Source organism: Prionailurus viverrinus, chromosome D3, assembly GCF_022837055.1.
Source record: "Prionailurus viverrinus isolate Anna chromosome D3, UM_Priviv_1.0, whole genome shotgun sequence".
Lineage (NCBI taxonomy): Eukaryota > Metazoa > Chordata > Mammalia > Carnivora > Felidae > Prionailurus > Prionailurus viverrinus.
The window spans coordinates 78,481,845-78,501,378 of NC_062572.1; the positions used below are offsets into that span (position 1 = coordinate 78,481,845).

Here is a 19,534-nt window from a genome sequence, read left to right on the forward strand (position 1 = left end):
CCTGAATCCGCCTCGGCTGCTACTCACTGCGGAGAGGCACAGGGTCCGCAAACCATTGCCTGTGGGCCAACTCCGGTCCGATGCCTGTTTACAGCCCATAAGCCAAGAATGGTTTTCACACACGAATATTTGGAATTGATGTGATCAGAGGGGAACACTAACTCTGAACCCCAAGGGTAAGCAAAGTTGCTTTAAAAAGTTAGCAAAATGGGGCGCCTGGGTGGCTCAGTCAGTTGAGCGACCAACTTTGGCTCAGGTCATGAGCTCGCAGTTCATGGGTTCGAGCCCCATGTCAGGCTCTGTGCTGACAGCTCAGAGCCTGGAGCCTGTTTCAGATTCTGTCTCCCTCTCTCTCTGCCCCTCCCCTGCTCACATTCTGTCTCTCAAAATAAATAAACATTAAACAAATTTTTTTTAAGTTAGCAAACTGTTACTTAAAAAAAGAATTCCAGGGGCACCTGGGTGGCTCAGTCAGTTAAGCTTCTGACTTCAGCTCAGATGATGATCTCACAGCTTGTGAGTTCAAGCCCCGCATCAGGCTCTGTGATGACAGCTCAGAGCCAGGAGCCTGCTTCAGATTCTGTCTCCTCTCTCTCTACCTTTCTCCCACTTGTGCTCTGCCTCTCTCTCTCAAAAATAAATAAACATTAAAAAAAAAAAAGAATTCCATTCTTCTCATTAGTAAACTTATACACTAAAGAATTGAATTCAATTATTATTATATTTTGAAACTTATCAACCAAGATTTGTAGATACTGGTTTTCTTTCTTGTTATGCAAGTATCAACATAATAGCTTCTTTTTTTAAATTTTTTTACAGTTTATTTACTTTTGGGAAAGAGAGACAGAGCATGAACGGGGGAGGGGCAGAGAGAGAGGGAGACACAGAATCCGAAGCAGCTCCAGGCTCTGAGCCGCCAGCACAGAGCCCGACACGGGGCTCAAACTCACGAACCGCGAGATCATGACCTGAGCCAAAGTCAGACGCTTAACTGACCGAGCCACCCAGGCGCTCCCATAATGGCTTCTATGTTGCCTACTGGCCCACAAAGCCTAAAAGAGTAACGATCTGGCCCTTTACAGACAACATCTGCCAACACCAGGTCTCAAGTTTTGTCTTCTATTGGTTACTATCACCTTGACTCTTCATTTCCTCTCTCTGCCCCAAGGCTACAAACATGGTCACACCTCCTCATTTTAAAAACTACGATCCAATTTGACAATACATTTCAAATATGGAAAAAAAACACAATTTGACAATAAATTTCATATATTGGGGGGAAAAACACAAAAAAACCGCGACCGTCGATCATCGCCTTCCATTGACGGGTCTCTGCCCTCACATTTCATTCCCCTTCCCTGGCTTCCTTCACTTCTGTCACCATTTGGACGAGTGACTCCATTCGTATCCATGGCCCTAATTCCAATGTATCAAGTTTGTTGATTGCACCTACTTACTGAATGAATATCCCAAGAGCCCTTTCTCCCCTCTCAAACTCCCCATAGCCAGTGGTCATGTTCTACCTCCGCTGTCCCTTCCCTGGGCTGTAGCAACACCTCTCCGACTGGTCTCACCCCATCCAGCCTCTGGACCTCCTCTTTCACGGACCTCTTCTTCTGGGGGCCAGCCCTGATGCCCCCACCATTGTTCTGTCCCCCATTTTCACCGCCACCCCCAGGTGGAAGCGTCTTGGTGGTCCCTGCACACAGAAGCATCTTGAAGCTGATAAGCATCTGAATCCTCCCACTTTGACACGTACGCGATCACACTCAGGTGCTATCTCCTCTAAAATCTGCTTGCGTTCATCTCTTCTAACATGGTCTCAAGTGTAGAGGCCTTGAAGAAGGCAGTGTGTGTGTGTATGTGCGTGTTCCCTGGTGTCGAATCCTCTGATCTTGATTCAATGAACGTGGAATTGGGAGCAGAGGCCTCTGTGAGGACCCCTATCCTTCCGTATGTTTGTTATTATTCAGGCACCCACAAAATTCTTCCACTGTATGGAAGGGAAAGGTGTTTACGTAGCAAGATGTCCTAATCTATCTTTAGGCCGGTGGCACATTTGTGGGGGTGCTGATGATGCTAATTAGCCCCTGTGTCCCTCACACGCACAGGCCCTTTCCAAGTCCCTTCGCCAATCTTTGTTATTCATAAGTTTGTGCTGTTTTCTTGAGAAAGCCCCCAAACTGTAGGGTCAAGCCACACAAAACCAGAGGGCTCTGTGCATTGTGGACAGCTCACCTGGTTGACCCTCTTCCTCCTGGAGAAGAATTCTAGGGTTAGGGACTATATAAAGGGGGCCGGAGAAGACAGAGAATGCACAAGTTCCTGTAACACAAAACTATAACTCACTCCAGATTGCTGCCTGAGTGGATTGAACAGAAAAGCAATTGTGTATTTTCTCTGCAGCACGTTCATTTTTCTTGAAGTTGCTGAGAAATGTTTGTGTTCTAAGTATGCTAAGCATCTCTTGGCAAAGAGCAGAAAGCATTAGACTTTATACATAATATGCCCAACACCCCACCTCAGGGAGAGTATTTTTCCCCATTGTGAGTCCACAGGGTCAATGTAAGCAACGACTCCTTCCTTCTTTCCTCTCCCAGTTTCTACTGATACATAAATGACTGTTGTGTCTGAAATTTCCAACGTGTTCTGGCTCTTTCTCTTCCCACTTAAACATGATCTCAACCAGATAAACCCACTAGTAACCAGAAGCTCCAGACACCCCAAAATCTGCATGACTCAGTCAATATTTAGCCAATGAGTGGATAAAAGTAATCACTGTAATCTATCTCTGTAGGGTCCCAGGAAATGGGTACTGTGTTCCTACGCTCCTGATACCCAATTCATTCTTCGTAGACATGGCACCATATTTTATTTTCATCATAGGGTAATTGTTTTGTGATATTCTTGTGTTCTCTTTTCTTTGCTTATCATTTGCCATGAAGTAGATACTCTTTACTTTTTATTTAACATGCTACATTTATCAAATTCATTTTCTATTTCTATCGAATTATTTTCTATTTACTGTGATATATTTATCAAATCCATCCATCCATCCATCCATCCATCCATCCATCCACTGATTTAAAGAATAGTTATCAAGTATCTCTCTATAAGCCTCTGGCAACCTAGAGAGGAACAGGATAGCAGCCCAGTGTGGCCTCATGGCTTCCAGACAGAGAGACCAGGCAAAATGCTTGTCCCACTGGTCCTTCTCACCCTCTCATCCCTCCAAGTCCCCAAGAAACCAGGGTGATAATACAAGAGACAGTAAACACACTCACTCTGGCACTTCTCCAAAGCCTTCCAGAGGCTGTGCTTCGGCAGCATAGATCTTGGCATAGTATCTGGCAGTATTTTGGACATAGCATTCCTACATCACCCAAACACAAGGGAAAGACAAGTGAGTAGAAGAAATTCAGAGCTGCTGGTAAAGCTAATCAGACTTCCCAATAAAAAGTCAAGCCAGTGGATTCCCCAACCCACCCCCTGGTTGCAGGCACAGAAGCAACAATTATTGCAGACTCGAGTTGTCCACTTGCAGAGAACTCGGAGACTCGGAGGAACTATCCAGGTAAAGCTCAAGTGGTCTCTAGGACCAGGCATCCTGAACTATCAAATTTCTAGAACGCACATGGCTGAAATTCATCCTGGGCTAAGGGGACTGGCCCCATGGCAGGATGTCGGGCACAGCTCGGGGTGTGCTGAGCTCTCCCATCTGAAGCTCTTCTTCAAAGGTGTAATTAGAGTTGTGGGTAGCCAATACCTTGGCAACACTGTTGGCTTAGGAAAGGGCAAACTGAATTCTGCTTTCTACTCAGTGGGGCCTTTCAAGAGGGAGTGTGGACGCTGGGGGCTTTCCCTGACTGGACCAGATGGTACTTGGGATGGAAAAAATACATAGTGAAAGAAAAGAAAAAAGAAGGGTTGACTTGGAGGAGGAAGGAATACGATTGGCAAAACTCTGTACTCAAAAGAGGGGCTGCCTTCATGAGCCCCAAGTCCCACCGGACCTCACCACACCTAAGACAATCCTGGAGGGCTAGTGCTTGATGGCACCTGAGAGATTCACTGAAGTATAACCTATTCATTTTATAGGTAATAATTTTAGAAGGGTGCCTAGCTTGCGAAAGAGCTAGACCCAGCTGTCCTGAAAGCTTGGCCACTGCTCTGGGTCAGGCTCTCGATACTCTTGGTGTCAAGAGTGAAATACACAGACCAAACTGGGAGGCAGGGAGGGAAGCCCGTGTTCTCTTCTTGTCTCAAGGTTCTGTGACTCAATAACACAGGGAGACGGGAGCTTAGCTAGAGCCTTGGATCAGTCTCCCTTCATAGCTTATAGGCTAACATTGACCCAAACTCAGGAAGGCAAGAAACAGGACACCTGCTGCCCCCTCTGAATATAGCCCACCCCCTTCCATAAAGTAAACAAGAATCTAGAAACTATGCCCTTGGGGATGCTTGGGAATCCTGGCATCCCCTGTAGCTTGGACCCCCCCCCCCCATCTTCCACATCATCCCGTGTCTGAGTGGACTCAAGGACCTCATGGGGCTTCCTAGAAACAGAAATGATCCCAGCCCAGGTCAGAGCCGGTGAGGGGCCTCCAGACACAGGGTGAGTCCCATCTGGCTGGCATGAGGGCAAGAAATTACCCCGAGAACTCAGACATGGTTCCCAGCATTCGGGCTTGATCCAGGGGCTCCCTTACAGCCACACCCCAAAGGGAGAGAAACACCCTCTTGGACACACTCCCAACAATTCTGAGTCTGACTTTCATCTCAGGCTCTCGTGGGTCCCCCCCTCACACCCCACGTGACTCTGTAGGGCAGGTGGACCCACCTGGGCAGCGAGTTTGTAGTTCCTCTGGATGAGCTCATCGTTGTTTCTGGTCCCGTAGGCAACAGCGTTGTGCACCTTGAGCACGCAGGCGTGGCCGGGCTGGAAGACGGGCATGAGGCCCTGCATCACTTTGCTGCGGAAGGCTTTCCGGTGGACCCCTTCTCCAAAGTGCAGCTCCTCCGTGGCGATCTGACCTCGCAGGTGGTCCCCAAAGTAGCTGTCCCTGAGGAAGTCTTCTCTGAAGATGAGTTGGCTGAATTCAATCTCTTCACATCCTAAAACACACCTCACCTTTAGTTGGACAGAATATCCCAGCCCCCATCCTGCTTCTTGGCTCATGGTTGTTCCCACACAGGGATGAGGACAAGGCTGGCTTGTAGAACCTGGAGGGGAGACCACACGGAACTCCCAACAGAGAGAGGCACAGCTCAAAGATGAGAAGGGGGGGGGGGACAAGTCCTCGAGGAGGCAGGAAGATCGGTATGAGGCTCCAGTGGATCTCACTGGAGAGGGGAGAAAACTGGTGAGGGCCAAACTGGGGAGACCAGGAAAAGAAGTTTATACAGATCTGGAAAATACAGACAGGACCACGAAAGGTAACTAAAGGCAAGCTGAAGTGTGGAGAGGGGAGGAGGAACCAACGATAAGACGTGACAGATCAGTTTCTCAGCCCTTTTTCTCATGACTGCCCCCTGAAAGGAGTCTTTTCAGACTTTTCTTTTAATTGATCCCCCCCCCCCATAAATTTCAATCCCACAGAGGTCCTGTATATCCGCTTATGTGTGTATATCTGTGCTTCACACACAATCAGAGTAAGTTTCTTTGCCTCCTCAAGAACCAATTTTTGTCTTCTCGGGGGCAATACCGTTTCCCCATGTTGAGAATGTCTGTGGTAGCTATAAGAAATAGGCAGGCAAGGACAAAACAGTTAAAAAGAACCTCCTCTGAGGAGACACTGAAAAAAAAAAGCCTAATTATTTTGGATTTATGTGTAAAAAGAAAAGTAGAATTATTTTTTTCTAGCACCGGGTTTTCTCATAGCGGATTCTCCACGTTTCAGGTGACCACGGATGCAATCGGAAGGTTCCCTTCTAACCTAGAGATGAACAGGTCAGCCTTCTGGTGGGCTGAGAGAAGAGAAGAAGACAGCTTTCAACGAAATCCGTTTGGTTAGAGTTCTTTAGCGCCCTTTAATCCTCGAAGTCGATGAAGACTCACATCTTTCTGAACGTTTCAAACAAGAAGGAAATCACGGGTCGCGTGAAAATCTCACTTCACGTTTCTATGTAGACTCTTGAGAGAAACATTTTTCTCTGCTTTTAAAAATATTTTCAGGTCACGTGTTTGAAGAGCAGCAGGGACTGACGCGAGCTACTAAAGGTATACAGAGACGAAAATTATTGTCCAAGAGTATCGATGAACAGCTAGGCCTCATTATTGGCAGAAAGAAAGAAGGGGAGGGGGACTCAAACAGTAAAAGTGCTGGGGGTGCCTGGGTGGCTCAGTGGATTGAATGTCCGACTCTTGATTTCAGCTCAGGTCATGATCCCAGGGTCACGGGATTGAGCCCTGTGCTGGGCTCTGTGCTGAGTGTAGAGCCTGCTTAGGATTCTCTCTCTTTCTCTCTCTGTCATCTCTAAAAGAAAAACAAAAGAGAAGAAAACGTGCCGAAGACGCCTGTGGAAAGAGCGTGTGTAGGAAGATCCTCCAGGATTTCACGATGGTGAGCAGGAGCCTCAGGCCAAGTAACCTGTCCCAGGTTTCTAGAAAGATCTATGGTGGAGAAGCAGGGGAACAGGCAGGCAATTGGGACACTGTCCCAGACACATTAAAAAAAAAAAATGTTTCTGATGTTTATTTATTTTTGAGAGAGAGAGAGAGAGAGAGAGACAGAGACAGAGCATGAGCGGGGGAGGGGCAGAGAGAGAGGGGGAGACACAGAATCCGAAGCGGGCTCCAGGCTCTGAGCTGTCAGCACACAGCCCAATGCGGGGCTCGAACTCACGAACCGGGAGATCATGACCTGAGCCAAAGTCAGACACTTAACTGACGGAGCCCCCCAGGCGCCCCCCCAGGCAAATTTTAAGAGATTATTTATCATAGATTTCATCTTTAGTGACAGAACTAGAAAGAAAATTAATTTACAGAGAAGAGTATAGGTTTTTTTTAAGTTAAATTCAAAAACTGGATCACTTAGAAAAAGGGATGCTTTTTATATAACCCAAAGCTTCTTAATTCTAGTTGCACAAAATGATTTCATTTTAACAATTTGGCCCCTAATACCACTTAAAGAATATAGGAAGTGTTTTATGTATACAGCCCAATAAATATGAATTATATTTATCCCATTCTATTCTCCTTCAAAATCCCCAAATTTCTAAAACTCAATTATTATTAACAACAACAACTGCACTGAGTGCTTAAAAAATGCATCAGATTTACTACAAAAGTTGTTTCCGACTGTGTGCTTAGAAAGAAGGTAATTTTTTTTTCTATAGTACTGTATTGGGTATAATTAACAGTCTTGTCTATAATTTCCAACAGAAAGTCTACTTAACAAAGATAAAACAGTGAAAGGAAAAAAATAAATCTTAGGACTTTCCTTTGAAAGCCCCATGTGCGATCATTAAATTGTGCTAGCTTGTGTTTTATTTGAACCATCATTCATTTTTGGGCTTTCCCACGAGCTGGGTTTTATTAGTTTTTAATTAGAGCCCAGCCTGTAAAATGTTATTTGTTCCTCCTCGGGAGAATTCAACTACTAAAATGTTTATCACCAAATAAGAAAGGTGATAAAGAAGTTATTTGAGGCTTCTTCATCCGAAAGATCAAGGGGACCGGGACCAGTGTCAAAATGCCAAAGGAAAGCACCAAGACTCATCTTTCATTTCCATGAAGATGCGAAGGAATGGGGTTCTCCTAGGACACCTGACTGTCTTTGGAATCTGCTTAGTGAGTCAAACTGGGAAGTAAACCGAAGCAACAAACCAGGCTGTGTCAGTGCCAGACGATGAAAACCCGCTGCAGAGGGGCTGGACGCAAGCCTGAGGCTTCAAGGAAGGAGTCTGACCCCAAGGCCCCCACCGACACATCCTCAACAACTGCGCGCCCCAGTCTGATCTTTCATAAATACACACCTCTGCATGTTGGTAGCCTCACGCACTAATTACAGGCCTCGCCACCAGCTTGAAATAGCTCATGAATTGTCATTCATTTCCCAGTCATTCCTGCGCTCTCCCCTACTTGGTTAGAAGAGTCGATGGGGATATTGTTTCAACCCTTGATTCCAGGAGCGAGCTCTCGCTTTGTGGAGTGGCCCGTGTCCTTGGACATCCAACTCGGGTCAGCTTACCTTTAATATCCTGCTGACTCGCAAGTTGCTTCAGAACTAGAAGAAGACAAAGAAGAGAGGGTCTTCAGTGCACGTGGGCATTCTGGACGGGGGCCGGGGGCGGGGGTGTCTCGAGGTTTATCGCCTGAAACGGAGAGGCTGAGGCTTACCTTCAGCGGTAAGGTTAAACTCAGCGGTCGCTTTGCCGTAACTGTTCTTGATGCAGCAACGGTAGATGCCCTGGTCCTTCTGACCGGCTTGGACGATGGCCAAGGACACAGCCGAGGTGTCGTCTGCCCTGCAATAGGGGACATGAATGTTGGAACGCTTCATCGCTCTGAAGCTGCATTTTTCTAACACACTTAAGGAGAAAGGAACAGGTGCGTCCCTGCCCTGACACTTGGGGCTGGTGGGCTGGCTAGAGCACAAGGTCTCGGTAAGCTGTTTGCATAATTCATTTTTATCTGTGGGAGATGATTGGTGCAATTTTGCGTTAACATCCTCTCTCCAAATAGGCAATAGGAATCAAAACCATTTGGGAGCCTTGGCTGTGACCTGCAGAGGCAAGAGAACCGGAAATGTGAATTCTGGGGGCCGTCATTAACATTTCTGCTCAGAATTCACCTCAGTTACGTTACTGACCCAGGTGCTCTGGGCTGGAAGGAGACCTGAAAGCCCTAAACCAAATCTAAACACGGACACGATACGGGACAAGCGAAAGGGGGTCTTTGCTGTAAATAAGGGCCCATGGCTGAGGGTGTTTTTGAATAGGGTACTCTTCTAGTGAATACTGCCCATCCATCCACCCGCCGCAAATTATTAAGTTCCAGGCACTGTGCCACGAACAGAAAAACCAGTGGTGGTGGTGGTGAGGAAAGAGAAGGAGGAGGAGGGGGAGGAGGAGAAGAAGAAAAGGCAAATGGGTGCTCCCAAATCAGTGCTGCCCAGACAAAATGAAGCCAATGTCGGTCAAGTGTAAAGGCCTGGCCACATGTCACCAGTAAATGGCAGGCCTACTAACGTATGCTCCCTACAGGGAGGCTAGGTTTTCTAAAGACATCTCAAATGGAAAATGGACCCAAAAGATTCAAATGTCAAGTCTGAGCTCAGAGCAAGATTGCCAAAACCCTACTGGTTAATTACCCTTGGCTGACAGCTACAGAAAGTGCTTTAAATGAATGATTAGTGCTTCTTTTTATAAAGCTCGAGGGAGTGGTCTTGGTTGTTTTTTTTTTTTTTTTTTTTTAAGCCAAGCCACTTATTCTCCATTATCATTCTTCTTAAGCCATACATAAGACAGGCAGGGTAATGGCAATGTTTTAGGCTGCGTGGCATCATTCCATCTGTCACAATCCAGTTAGGTTTTCTGGAGGGATGTTATAGAAATTACAGCTCGAATCCGCCATCACTATGGCATTTGGAGCCTAATTTCCAGACGTATGCTCCAAGCAAACGTATCTGATTTAGTTATACAAAAAAACTCGATTTTTCTTCCTTTTTCAGGCTCCTTGCAACGAGATTAAGGGGACAGGACACCTCCCGTGACTCAGGGAGCTGAACGGGGACTTCCCTCAGCAGAAAGAAGCATCTGGGGCTTGAGTTATGCCCACTGAGCCAGGTGATCTGTTTTAGAATAAGCCACCCTCCCTCAGGTGTGTTGGGTGAAGCCCATGGCCCACGGCTCACGTGAACAAGCATTTATTGCCAGCAAGGCGCTTAGGGAGCCATTCGTCAGCTTTGTTCCACACGGGTACTCTCGGCAATGGTTCTCACTCTCTCTCTCTCTCTCTCTCTCCCCTCCCCTCCTCTCCTCTCCTCTTCTAACCTAGGGCCCCAGAAATACACGGCTTTTCCCATCTCAGAAATGGTTACTTATCACCTTCAATACCTGCTCCTTTCTATTACTTCATAGATTGTTTTTTTTCCCCTTGGATTCTCCTTCTTAGCTTTGAAATTTGGCAGGCTAGTAGGAATTTGTGAAAGAGAAAAAACACAGATTCACAAACAGAAGAGAGCTCTATAATCTTGGGACTGTGGAACCTCAGACTAGAAGATGATTTGGCATGTTCCCCTGATTTAAAGTTATTTTTTTTAGGTTTTATTTTATATTTGAGCACGAGAGAGCATGAGCAGGGGAGGGGCAGAGAGACAGAAACAGAAGCTGAAGCAGGCTCCAGGCTCCCAGCTGTCAGCACAGAGCCCGACACGGGGCTCAAACTCACGAGCGGTCAGATCATGACCTGAGCCGAAGTCAGAAACCGAAATGACTGAGCCACCCAGGCGCCCCATCATGTTCCCCTGATTTTAAAAGCATCGTGACGCATTTCATGATTTTTTGAGGCCACAAGACTCGGGGGTGGCAGAGCCTGAGTAAGAACCCTCCCCTGCTTTCCCTGTCTAGACCTCTGTCTTCGTTCCTTACTTGTCTTGGATACTTAAGTGAGTGGGGTTTCAGCTTCAGTTTCCCTTTTTACTTCCTATCACTATTTTCTTTTAGAACTACGTTGTGAAACCAGCAACAACCATGAAAAGTAACCAGGCAAATATCCCACCTTCTCTGCACTTGGGCTACTGACTTGGAATCCTTTGTCCACCAGACCGTAGAATCTTCATGAATTTCTGCAAACTGGCAGCTTAATTTCACATTCCCAGAGTGGTCAGGGAACATCTCGGCTTGGATCTTTTTTAGTAATATCGGAGCTGGAAACGAGAGAGTTTCAGGTCAGTGTTCTTACAGTAGCGGCAGAGAGTTTCACAGTGGCCAGAAGACTTTCCCATTTTATCGCATTTAATTTTCACAGCAATCCCAAGAATGGGGACAATTATCCCCCTCAATTTACGGATGAGGAAACCAAGTGTCTGAGGGAAGATGTGACTCGCCTAAACTTTCAGAAAATGAGCAAATCGATCTAATAGAAAAATCTCATTTTGCATTACTTAAGACTCCCAAAGTGGGGCACCTGAGTGGCTCAGTCATTTAAGCGTCTGACGTTGGCTCAGGTCATGATCTCAACTTGCGAGTTCGAGCCCCGCGTCGGGCTCTGTGCTGACAGCTCGGAGCCTGGAGCCTGCTTCGGATTCTGTGTCTCCCTCTCTCTCTGCCCTTTCCCTGCTCACACGTGCACTCTCTCTCTCTCTCTCTCTCAAAAATAATAAACATTAACAAAAATTAAAGTCCCAAAGTGAGATCTAGGATGCACGAAATGAAGTAGAACATGAGAGGCTTTTTTTTTTTTTTTTTAAAGAAGAGGCTTGGGGATTGTGGATACCTAGTCTATAAACCCTGAGCCAAATAGAGCCGTATTTAAATGATCGCCAGGTAATCCAGGTCAAAATCAGAGCTGGGGCTTAGGGAGCAGGACAAAATCTGGGTTATCCAAGTAATTACGGTTACGCCCCCAGATATAAAAGGCAAAGCAACAATAAGATATTTAGTGAATAATTCTCCCCCGTCTTTCCCCTTGATCAGTTATCTTTGCTGAAGATATCCGAGCGGATTGCAGTGATGTCTGATAGCGATTTCATCGGCAAAAGAGACAGACGTGTCTCCTTGAATGAAACACGATCAATCAGGAAACAATTCCCTGGTGTGTGGGGCGCGGGGTGGGGGGAGGCTGGGCTGAGCTCCTTGAATATCGCCTTTTAACATCAGGGATCAGGGCACTGCAGGCCAGCTGAGTGTGTCATTCCTCGGGACAGCCACGGGGCAGCAGCACAGACAGCAGAACGAGACGAGATGGCTGGCCCCGCCAGGTGGGCAGAATGACTTGGCTGGGTTCCTGGCAACGAGGTGTCCGTCCTCGGGCAGGCCAAGCTCCACAGCGCCGCAGCCGCGGTAACTCAAAACACTGTGTGATCCCCGGCCAAGCCCGAAGTCCCCAGTGCCAACGCTGTGTTTCCCCGCTACCTCAGATCCCACTGCTGGGCAGCAGTCGATGGGTTAAACGTGCCTTCTCCTCTCTCTTTGATGCCAGCGTATTTAAAAGCTTGTTTTCTTCCCAGGAAGTACTAATGAGCCGCTCAGGGGACAAATCCCTCCACTAGAGAGTAACTGAAGACACTAACAATATCATGGCAGAGACAGAAGATATACCAAGTTTAGTGATGGCAAAACCCATTTCGGATTATTCGGTCCTACGCGGCTGGCTGCGTTAGGTACTGAGGCCCACAGTCTCAGACTCTCGCTCCAGAGTCTTGCCCAAGCCCGCCTCCTCGTCTGGAACTTAAGTCCTCAAGGAGCCTTCCAGCACAATGTGGTGGCAGTCTTCATGGATGGTTTTGTGGAGACCCCAATGTCCCTAAAGGGGATGCCAACTCTGTCCACTGCCCGCTAGAAGTTCTGAACCCAGAAACCTGGGAGGATAGAGGGAAGGGCCAAAAATGGGAAGCAAAGCAAAATGAGGGTCTCTGAGCAAGAGGCCTCAGGGCTTTAGGAAGGACCCCTGTTTGTATCGGATGGAACGGGGAATGGGGATAAAGGACAGCCTTCAGTGTGGCCAGGTTCCTCTCCTGTGCACGTTCGGGTCAAGGGTTGATGGGAAAGGATAGAACAGCCCCCTCCCGCCAGGTGAGTACAAAGCTGTGAATGTCCCCAAGAAAGGTTACTCAGTTTTATTTCTTTGAGTCCTCTGAGTCACGTGCTTCTGTCCACACACACACACACACACACACACTCCTTCCCCAAGGGGTCTCTGGTGTGACAGTGCTCCCCTCCCAGAATGCAGTGCTCAGGGAAGCCACGCAGTCTCTGAGAGCAAACTCCACCACCTTCTGGTTTTCCGGATAGTCCGTGTTCCCATAGTAACTCGGATAACCGCGGACAAGGATTCCAAATAGACATTTCCCTTTGGGTTGAAACCACTTCAGAGATCTTTTAAAATACTGCTCTGTTGTCTTTAAAGCAGTTTCAAAAAAAATTTTTTTCACTTTTGTTTATTTTTGAGAGAGAGAGAGTGTGTGTGTGAGCGGGGTGGGGGGCAGAGAGAGAGAGAGAGAGAGAGAGAGAGAGAATCTGAAGCAGGCTCCAGGCTCTAGGTTGTCAGCACACAGCCTGACGTGGGGCTCGAACTCACAGACTGAGAGATCATGACCTGAGCTGAAGTCGGAGGCTTAACCGACTGGGCCACCCAGGCGTCCCTAAATAGGTTTTAAAACCTATATACTAGAAAACTGGTTGGATGCCCCCCAAAACTCTTCAGAAGGTAGTTTTGTATTTACTCCTGGCTGCAGGGGGCGCTGAGGGCCTAGGTGATGTGTGCTGGGAATAATGAGCGCCCGTGTGGAGGTCCGGACACTCAGGAAGGAGAAAAGCCCTGCCCCCCGCCTTTGGGGTATAAGGGGGCCCCAGCGTCGGGCTCTGCCACACGCAGCTCCACGACCTCACTGTGGGGTCTTCTCTCTTTTTTTTTTTCTTTTAATTTTTTTTTCAACGTTTTTTATTTATTTTTTGGGACAGAGAGAGACAGAGCGTGAACGGGGGAGGGGCAGAGAGAGAGGGAGACACAGAATCGGAAACAGGTTCCAGGCTCTGAGCCATCAGCCCAGAGCCTGACGCGGGGCTCGAACTCCCGGACCGCGAGATCGTGACCTGGCTGAAGTCGGACGCTTAACCGACTGCGCCACCCAGGTGCCCCAAGGGGGTCTTCTCTTTTGACTCGTCCCACCCGTGGGAAGGGAAAAAAGAGCTCTGAAATGAAAGAGGCTAAAATTTGGGTTAAGGGATGGAGCTTGGGGTCACGTGACGCCGCCCCCCCCCCCCCCCCCCCCAGCACAAAAGTGACTGAAATTGCCAGGGCCCTGAGCCTCACGTGGCCTGAAACCTGGAACGGAGGTTTCAGAGGGCGCTTCCGACTCAGATGAAGAGGAGGGTGAGCTGGAAAGAAACGTTACGCTCAAATTTGGAAGGAAACCCGGGATTCAAGTAAGCTGCTGTTAATGAAAATCACCAATTAAAAAAGAGGCTCCCAAATTATCCCTGAATGTTTACTTCCGTAAATCCTGCTTGCTGTGTGTGGTCTGTTGAATTATACTAATTAGCGACACTGATGAACACTTCTGTTTATCTTTTAAAATATTTTTTAAAGGGTAATGAGACAGAAAGTCATCTTAATCCTACTCCCTCGATTTCAACCTACCCACAGGCAGCCTATTCAGTGATTCTCTCTCCAGATCACCTGGGAACTTGTTAGACACGCACTTTCTCGAACCCACACCTTGAACCGGAAACTCTGGAGGGGGAAGCCCAACGATCTGCATTTCAAAGAGCCTTGCAGGGGATGCTGAGGCCAGTGGAGCTTGAGAACCATGAGCATATAGGCCAGGCCACCATTTGGTCACTGCCAAGCCACCAATGCCTATCCAGTGGACCCTCACCTTAAATGCAGAGGACTCAGAAGGACACCGGACATCTGGTTCACAAACCCAAACGTTACCAACGACAGAAAGCAACAGCACCTCACCTTTCCCTTCTCTTTTGCAAGGTGGCTTTTTTGCGTCTTTTTCCTCCTCTGTGCATGATGCCGGTGTTTCGAGTTTAGGAATCTTTTTAAGAAAGCTTGAGCTCTTTAGGACATTTTCCTTCTCTTCCAATCTCAGCCTCAGGGCGGCCACCCTGGACAGAATTTTCTTCTTTACGCCCTCAGCTAAATGTCCACCCCCTGAGGTTTCTGGCTTCTTGACCTCCTCTGAGCCACTCCCTGCTGGTGGGGCTTTTGGGAATCTGAGGGTCCGGGCTGCCGTGTGACCGAGATTCTCTTCCCTGGTTCTTCTCCCACAGCCCAGGTTGGAGCCCTGTTGACATGGGTGCTGTAATATCTTAGGAGCTTTCTCCGAGGCACATTCACCTGAACCAGATGCCGAGGTCACTGCTGGAGAGCCAGAGGTACTCACATGCTTGGTTTCCCCAGTGTGGGGCTCCTCTCTTTGAGGTTCCCGAATTGTGTGGCTTACTGAGAAGTTTGCAGTGTTTCCTTTGGGAGATGAAGCACAGGGCAACGGAGCGAGACCACTAGAAGAGGGTGAAGGTTTCCCACACTCACTCTCAACAGCTTCCCTTTCCTTCGAGTCAGAACGTGCATATTGGTGGTTTCTGGGCTCAACTAAATCATTCTCGGGGACGTCGTGAACTTGACCTGTGGAGTTGTGACTATCAACGCCAACAGATGCATGAGTCATCACTGCAAGACAGTTAGAAGGAGGTGAAGTGGAGAAAACAGGTTCTGCTTTGTTGTTTTTACTTTGTTCAGCCTCCCCTAAGCTTCTCTTACGGCCTTCTTGTATTTGACTTATTCCACATCTACTTGGAATGGTTTCCCCACCTTCGTCAGGACGTGGGACTTGCAAGATGGCGGGTTGGACTTCCAGTCTCTGGCCCATGTTCCCATCATTCAGTTTGCTCTCCTCTCTGATGACAGCCGGTGTGGATTCAGAAGGCCCTGGTGTCCCAGCCCTGGTGCACACCATCACACCTGCTTCATCAGTGGGGTCTACAGAGGATTCTACGACTTTAGGGCAGGTCAGAAACTGTTTAAGGAAGGCAGCATGATCCTTGACTTGGTTTTCCTCTCGGTTTTGACTCACATTACTCACGTTTTCCTTCTCTCCGGCTTTGGAAGTCTCTGATGACAAATCTGTGACGGGTAATTCCTTTTCGTCTACAGGATCCACAGATGACTCCAGGAGTCTGGGCTGGCTCAAATACCGGGAAGAAAGGCTACTCCAATATGCACGGCTGGCGCGTTTTTCACTGACACGGGTTTCTCTGTTATTAGCAAGGGCCGGGCCAGACTCAGCCTGAGGACTGTGAGCCTTGAGAACATCAGATAGAGCCCAGACCCTGTCAGGAATTACGGGACCAGCTTCTAACTCCTTGCACTCAGAACCCGTCTGTGGTCTTGGGAGCCAGTCTTGTGAAATGGGAGCTTCCAGAGTTATAATCTTCAGCTTTCTGCCCGCTTTCGAAAGTCCTGGCCCACTCTCTCTAGAGCCTTCCAGGAAGATATCAGAGAGAGGTGGAGTGTGGCTCAGAGCCTGACCATCATCTTCCACGGTGGCGTGGGCCGCCTTGCACACAGTAGGCCCCAGGTCTGAGCTCTGCCCGCTCTCCTCCCTGGAGTTTGCTGACAAGTGGTCCAAGGGCACTGGGTGTATTTCCCCTTGTGCAACAGCTGTCATGGACCACCTTTCTTGGAAACCACCCTCAGAAGGAAAACTCGGTGGGGGTAAGCTCTCGTGCTGGATCCTCTGTGTTCTTTCACTTTCTTTTTCTTGGAAATCCTCTTCAAGGCTCCTATTGTCTGCCCTGTCCACAGTCAGGCTCTTATCTCCAGACTGGTTATCAGTCTGGAGAGGGCGGCTGCTACAGAAGCCCTCTACCTCTGGGAGCCGAGGAACATGGATGGGGACTCCTGGTCCACGGGGAGCCATGCCAAAGGGCTCCTTTAGAGATTCGGTTTTGGAGCCATTTAAAATATGGCCCAACTGGGCATGGGAAGTGAGGTGGAGAATATTTTCATCTGGTGCCTGAGGTGAGCTCCCCTTGGGTCCATCTGCAAGACTGTTCTCGGCAATGGAAACAGGGAGGTATTTGGCTGGGTGAACTTTGGGGGCCATGGTAACTGGGGGCCATGTGTCCCCACTCACCCTGGCCACCTGAAGACCCTCCAGATGAGCGGTGAAAGCCGTTGGCGTCTCACGAGGAAACATTACACCTGAGCCATTCCTGGCTGATGTGTCTGTGGTGTCTGGGCCACCGTTACTGGGGCCCTTGTTGCTGTCTTCTGCCAACTGCACAAAAGAGCTGTCCTCAGAACGTAGAGGCTGTTTTCCCTCAAGGCCTCCTGAGTTGCTGGGGCCGGGCGTCTGCTGGCCAGCCCGTACTGCGGAGACCAACGTGGAGGTGAAATTCTCCACCGCCGCTAAGTTTTTCCCTGTGCCCCCTTCACTGGCTTTTTGTGAAAGGTTCCACGTGAAAACACTGGTAAAAAGAGGGGGCGTGGTGGAGTCTCGCTCCTTGGCGCTCTTGCATGGCGGCTGTGGAGGCTCAGAACCTCGCGTCTGAAAAAGAATGCCCGGCGTCTTGTCATCAGGAGAACGTAAATCGGATACTTCGCTTTGACTTTTTGCCGACTCTAAGTCCATGGAGCAAATTTCGTGAGGCGAGTATTTCTCAGGGGAGGCTCCGGCAGGAGAGTCCGTGGTCGGCCGTGTTCTTTGGCCACGGGCTTCCAGAAGCTCTAACACACACGCTGCTTCTCTGCCCCTTGGCCCACCGCCCGCAGTTTCCAGGGTGGTGATGGTATCTGTGGGTTCAGGGGAAGCAACGGAGAGAGGCTTGGGCTCCCCAGGGTCAGCGCTGCCCTCCTGGGGGAGAAGCGCTGACAGCTCCCGGGGGGACCTGTTTTCACTACTGGCGTCTGGGATGCTCAGCTCGTGTCCGAGGTCTTCCCAGGAACTTCCAAGTGCGCGGTCTTTTCTGTCTTGGTTGCCTCCGTGCTCTGGGCATCGAGTGCAGCTTTCCAGCTCCAGGTATCGGGCCAATGATGCATATTCTTCGTCGATCCCTCCTGAGTTGGGGAAGGAATTTGTTGTGGTCCCAGGAGGTGCAGACGGCTCCCCAGCAGGCTCTGAGAAAGCTGGCATCCGGCTGAGAGTGTCTCTCCCCCTGACCGGTTCCTGAATTTGCACCTAGGAAGATGAAAGCGATATTAATAGAATTGTTCCTAAGAGAGCCTGCAACTGGGCATAATTGCAAGCCCAAGACTGTTAATCCTTGATGACTGTAATAACGCACAAGAAGAGTAGCAGGAATGATCGAAATCTAAACACTGGTCCCCTAACTCTCTCTAGCTATTAGAGACTTCCTGGAGACGTGCAAATTTAAGCAACCGTAGGTTCCGGGGGGCCCTTGGTCAAATTCCCCATTATAAGCAAAAAGCCTTCTGACAGTCCTCATTCAATGATTTCTCTCTGGGGGGAGGGGGGGGGAAAGATGGGAATAAATTGCATGTAAGCTAGTTTGATCAAGTCAATCACCAGAGCTTGTGGGCGTCTTTCCAGAAAGATACGTTTCACATGATCATAACAAATGAAATATGCAATGCTTGTAAAGTAGCAATGGACAACCTTTGTTCCCAAAATATGACAGCTTGCTGGTTAATAACATTATTAAAGAACGGAGAAAGTCCTGTCCTTTGAACCCGCCTTTCACGAAGTAACGAGGTTATGACGGACCATCAACACTGTCAATTATATCTACCTCAAAAAGGTTATAAAATCCTGGAACACCTCTTCCACTTTGTTTTTTTTTTTTTAATGTTTATTTATTTGTTTTGAGAGAGAGAGAGCACCCACATGAACGGGGAGGGGCAGAGAGAGAGGGAGAGGGAGAATCCCAAGCAGGCTCCACGCTGTTAGTGCGGAGCCGGACGCAGGGCTCAAACTCACAAACCATGAGATCATAACCTGAGCAGAAATCAAGATTCGGACATTTAACCCCCTAAGCCACCCAGGTGTCCCACCTCTTTTATATTAAAACAGATGCCCCGTGGCAGGTAAACCATGTCCAGGAGATGTAAAAAATTCAGGACTGCTTAGGGTGGGGAGAAGAGAGAGAGAGAAAAAGGGAAGGGAGGGAGGGAGGAAGGAAGGAATCAAAGAAGGAAGGAATCTCACATTGTGAGGAGTAGAGCCTGACTGTTCTGTGACATTGGCTATTGTTTAAGGAAGCAACAAGATCTTGGACTAATTTCTTGTCTCTTAAAACTATTAGCTCATCCATTATTTCAATACATATCAAAATTAGGTCCAGCGAACACAAAGGGAATTTCTGCTCAATTTCAGGAAGAATCTCCATCTTCCTGTCAACCCCTCAGGAGTCCCGCTTTGCAGCAGCCTCATTCAAGTGTGCAGAAACTGATAACTGGGCTTATAGAGGGCAACAGACAGCGTCTCCCAGCATGTGACAAAGTAGACCTGGAATGTTCCTGTGCACAGTGTGGTTCTGCGTCCTGAGGCTCCTTCCCATAAACCACACGGGAGAATCTTGGTCTTACTGTCCCCCGGTCAATCCCTTCACTTACTGCCAGTGGGAAACAGGACAAGGGCATGACCACACCTCCCTCCAAGGCTGCCTGCTGCCACCAGGGAGCCACCTCTCACTCTTCCTTAAAGCTAGTCTGATGTTCATTTAATTCTGATCTTATTGGCACGCTAGTGCTAAAGGAACAAGAAGAAATGTAGTATAATTTCCTGTGCTATAAACTCCATGAGGGCCGGCACCATTCGTCTATCCAGCAAGTATTTATGGAATGCCTCCAATGTACTAGGGAGTATCCCAGGTGATGTGGATACAACTCAGGCAATAT

At 48.4% G+C, this 19,534-nt stretch overlaps 1 protein-coding gene across 1 annotated transcript in view; it reads right to left on the minus strand.

The window, feature by feature from the left end:
- Positions 1-19,534, minus strand: part of ALPK2 (alpha kinase 2) — a 103,109-nt gene that overhangs the window by 23,197 nt on the left and 60,378 nt on the right. The window contains exons 5-10 of the mRNA XM_047828702.1: positions 14,630-17,855; positions 10,724-10,871; positions 8,342-8,469; positions 8,193-8,228; positions 4,841-5,115; positions 3,285-3,373 (exon numbers count right to left, since the gene is read on the minus strand). Coding sequence (XP_047684658.1) covers positions 3,285-3,373; positions 4,841-5,115; positions 8,193-8,228; positions 8,342-8,469; positions 10,724-10,871; positions 14,630-17,855 — 3,902 coding nt within the window. The remainder of the gene's footprint in view (positions 1-3,284; positions 3,374-4,840; positions 5,116-8,192; positions 8,229-8,341; positions 8,470-10,723; positions 10,872-14,629; positions 17,856-19,534) is intronic.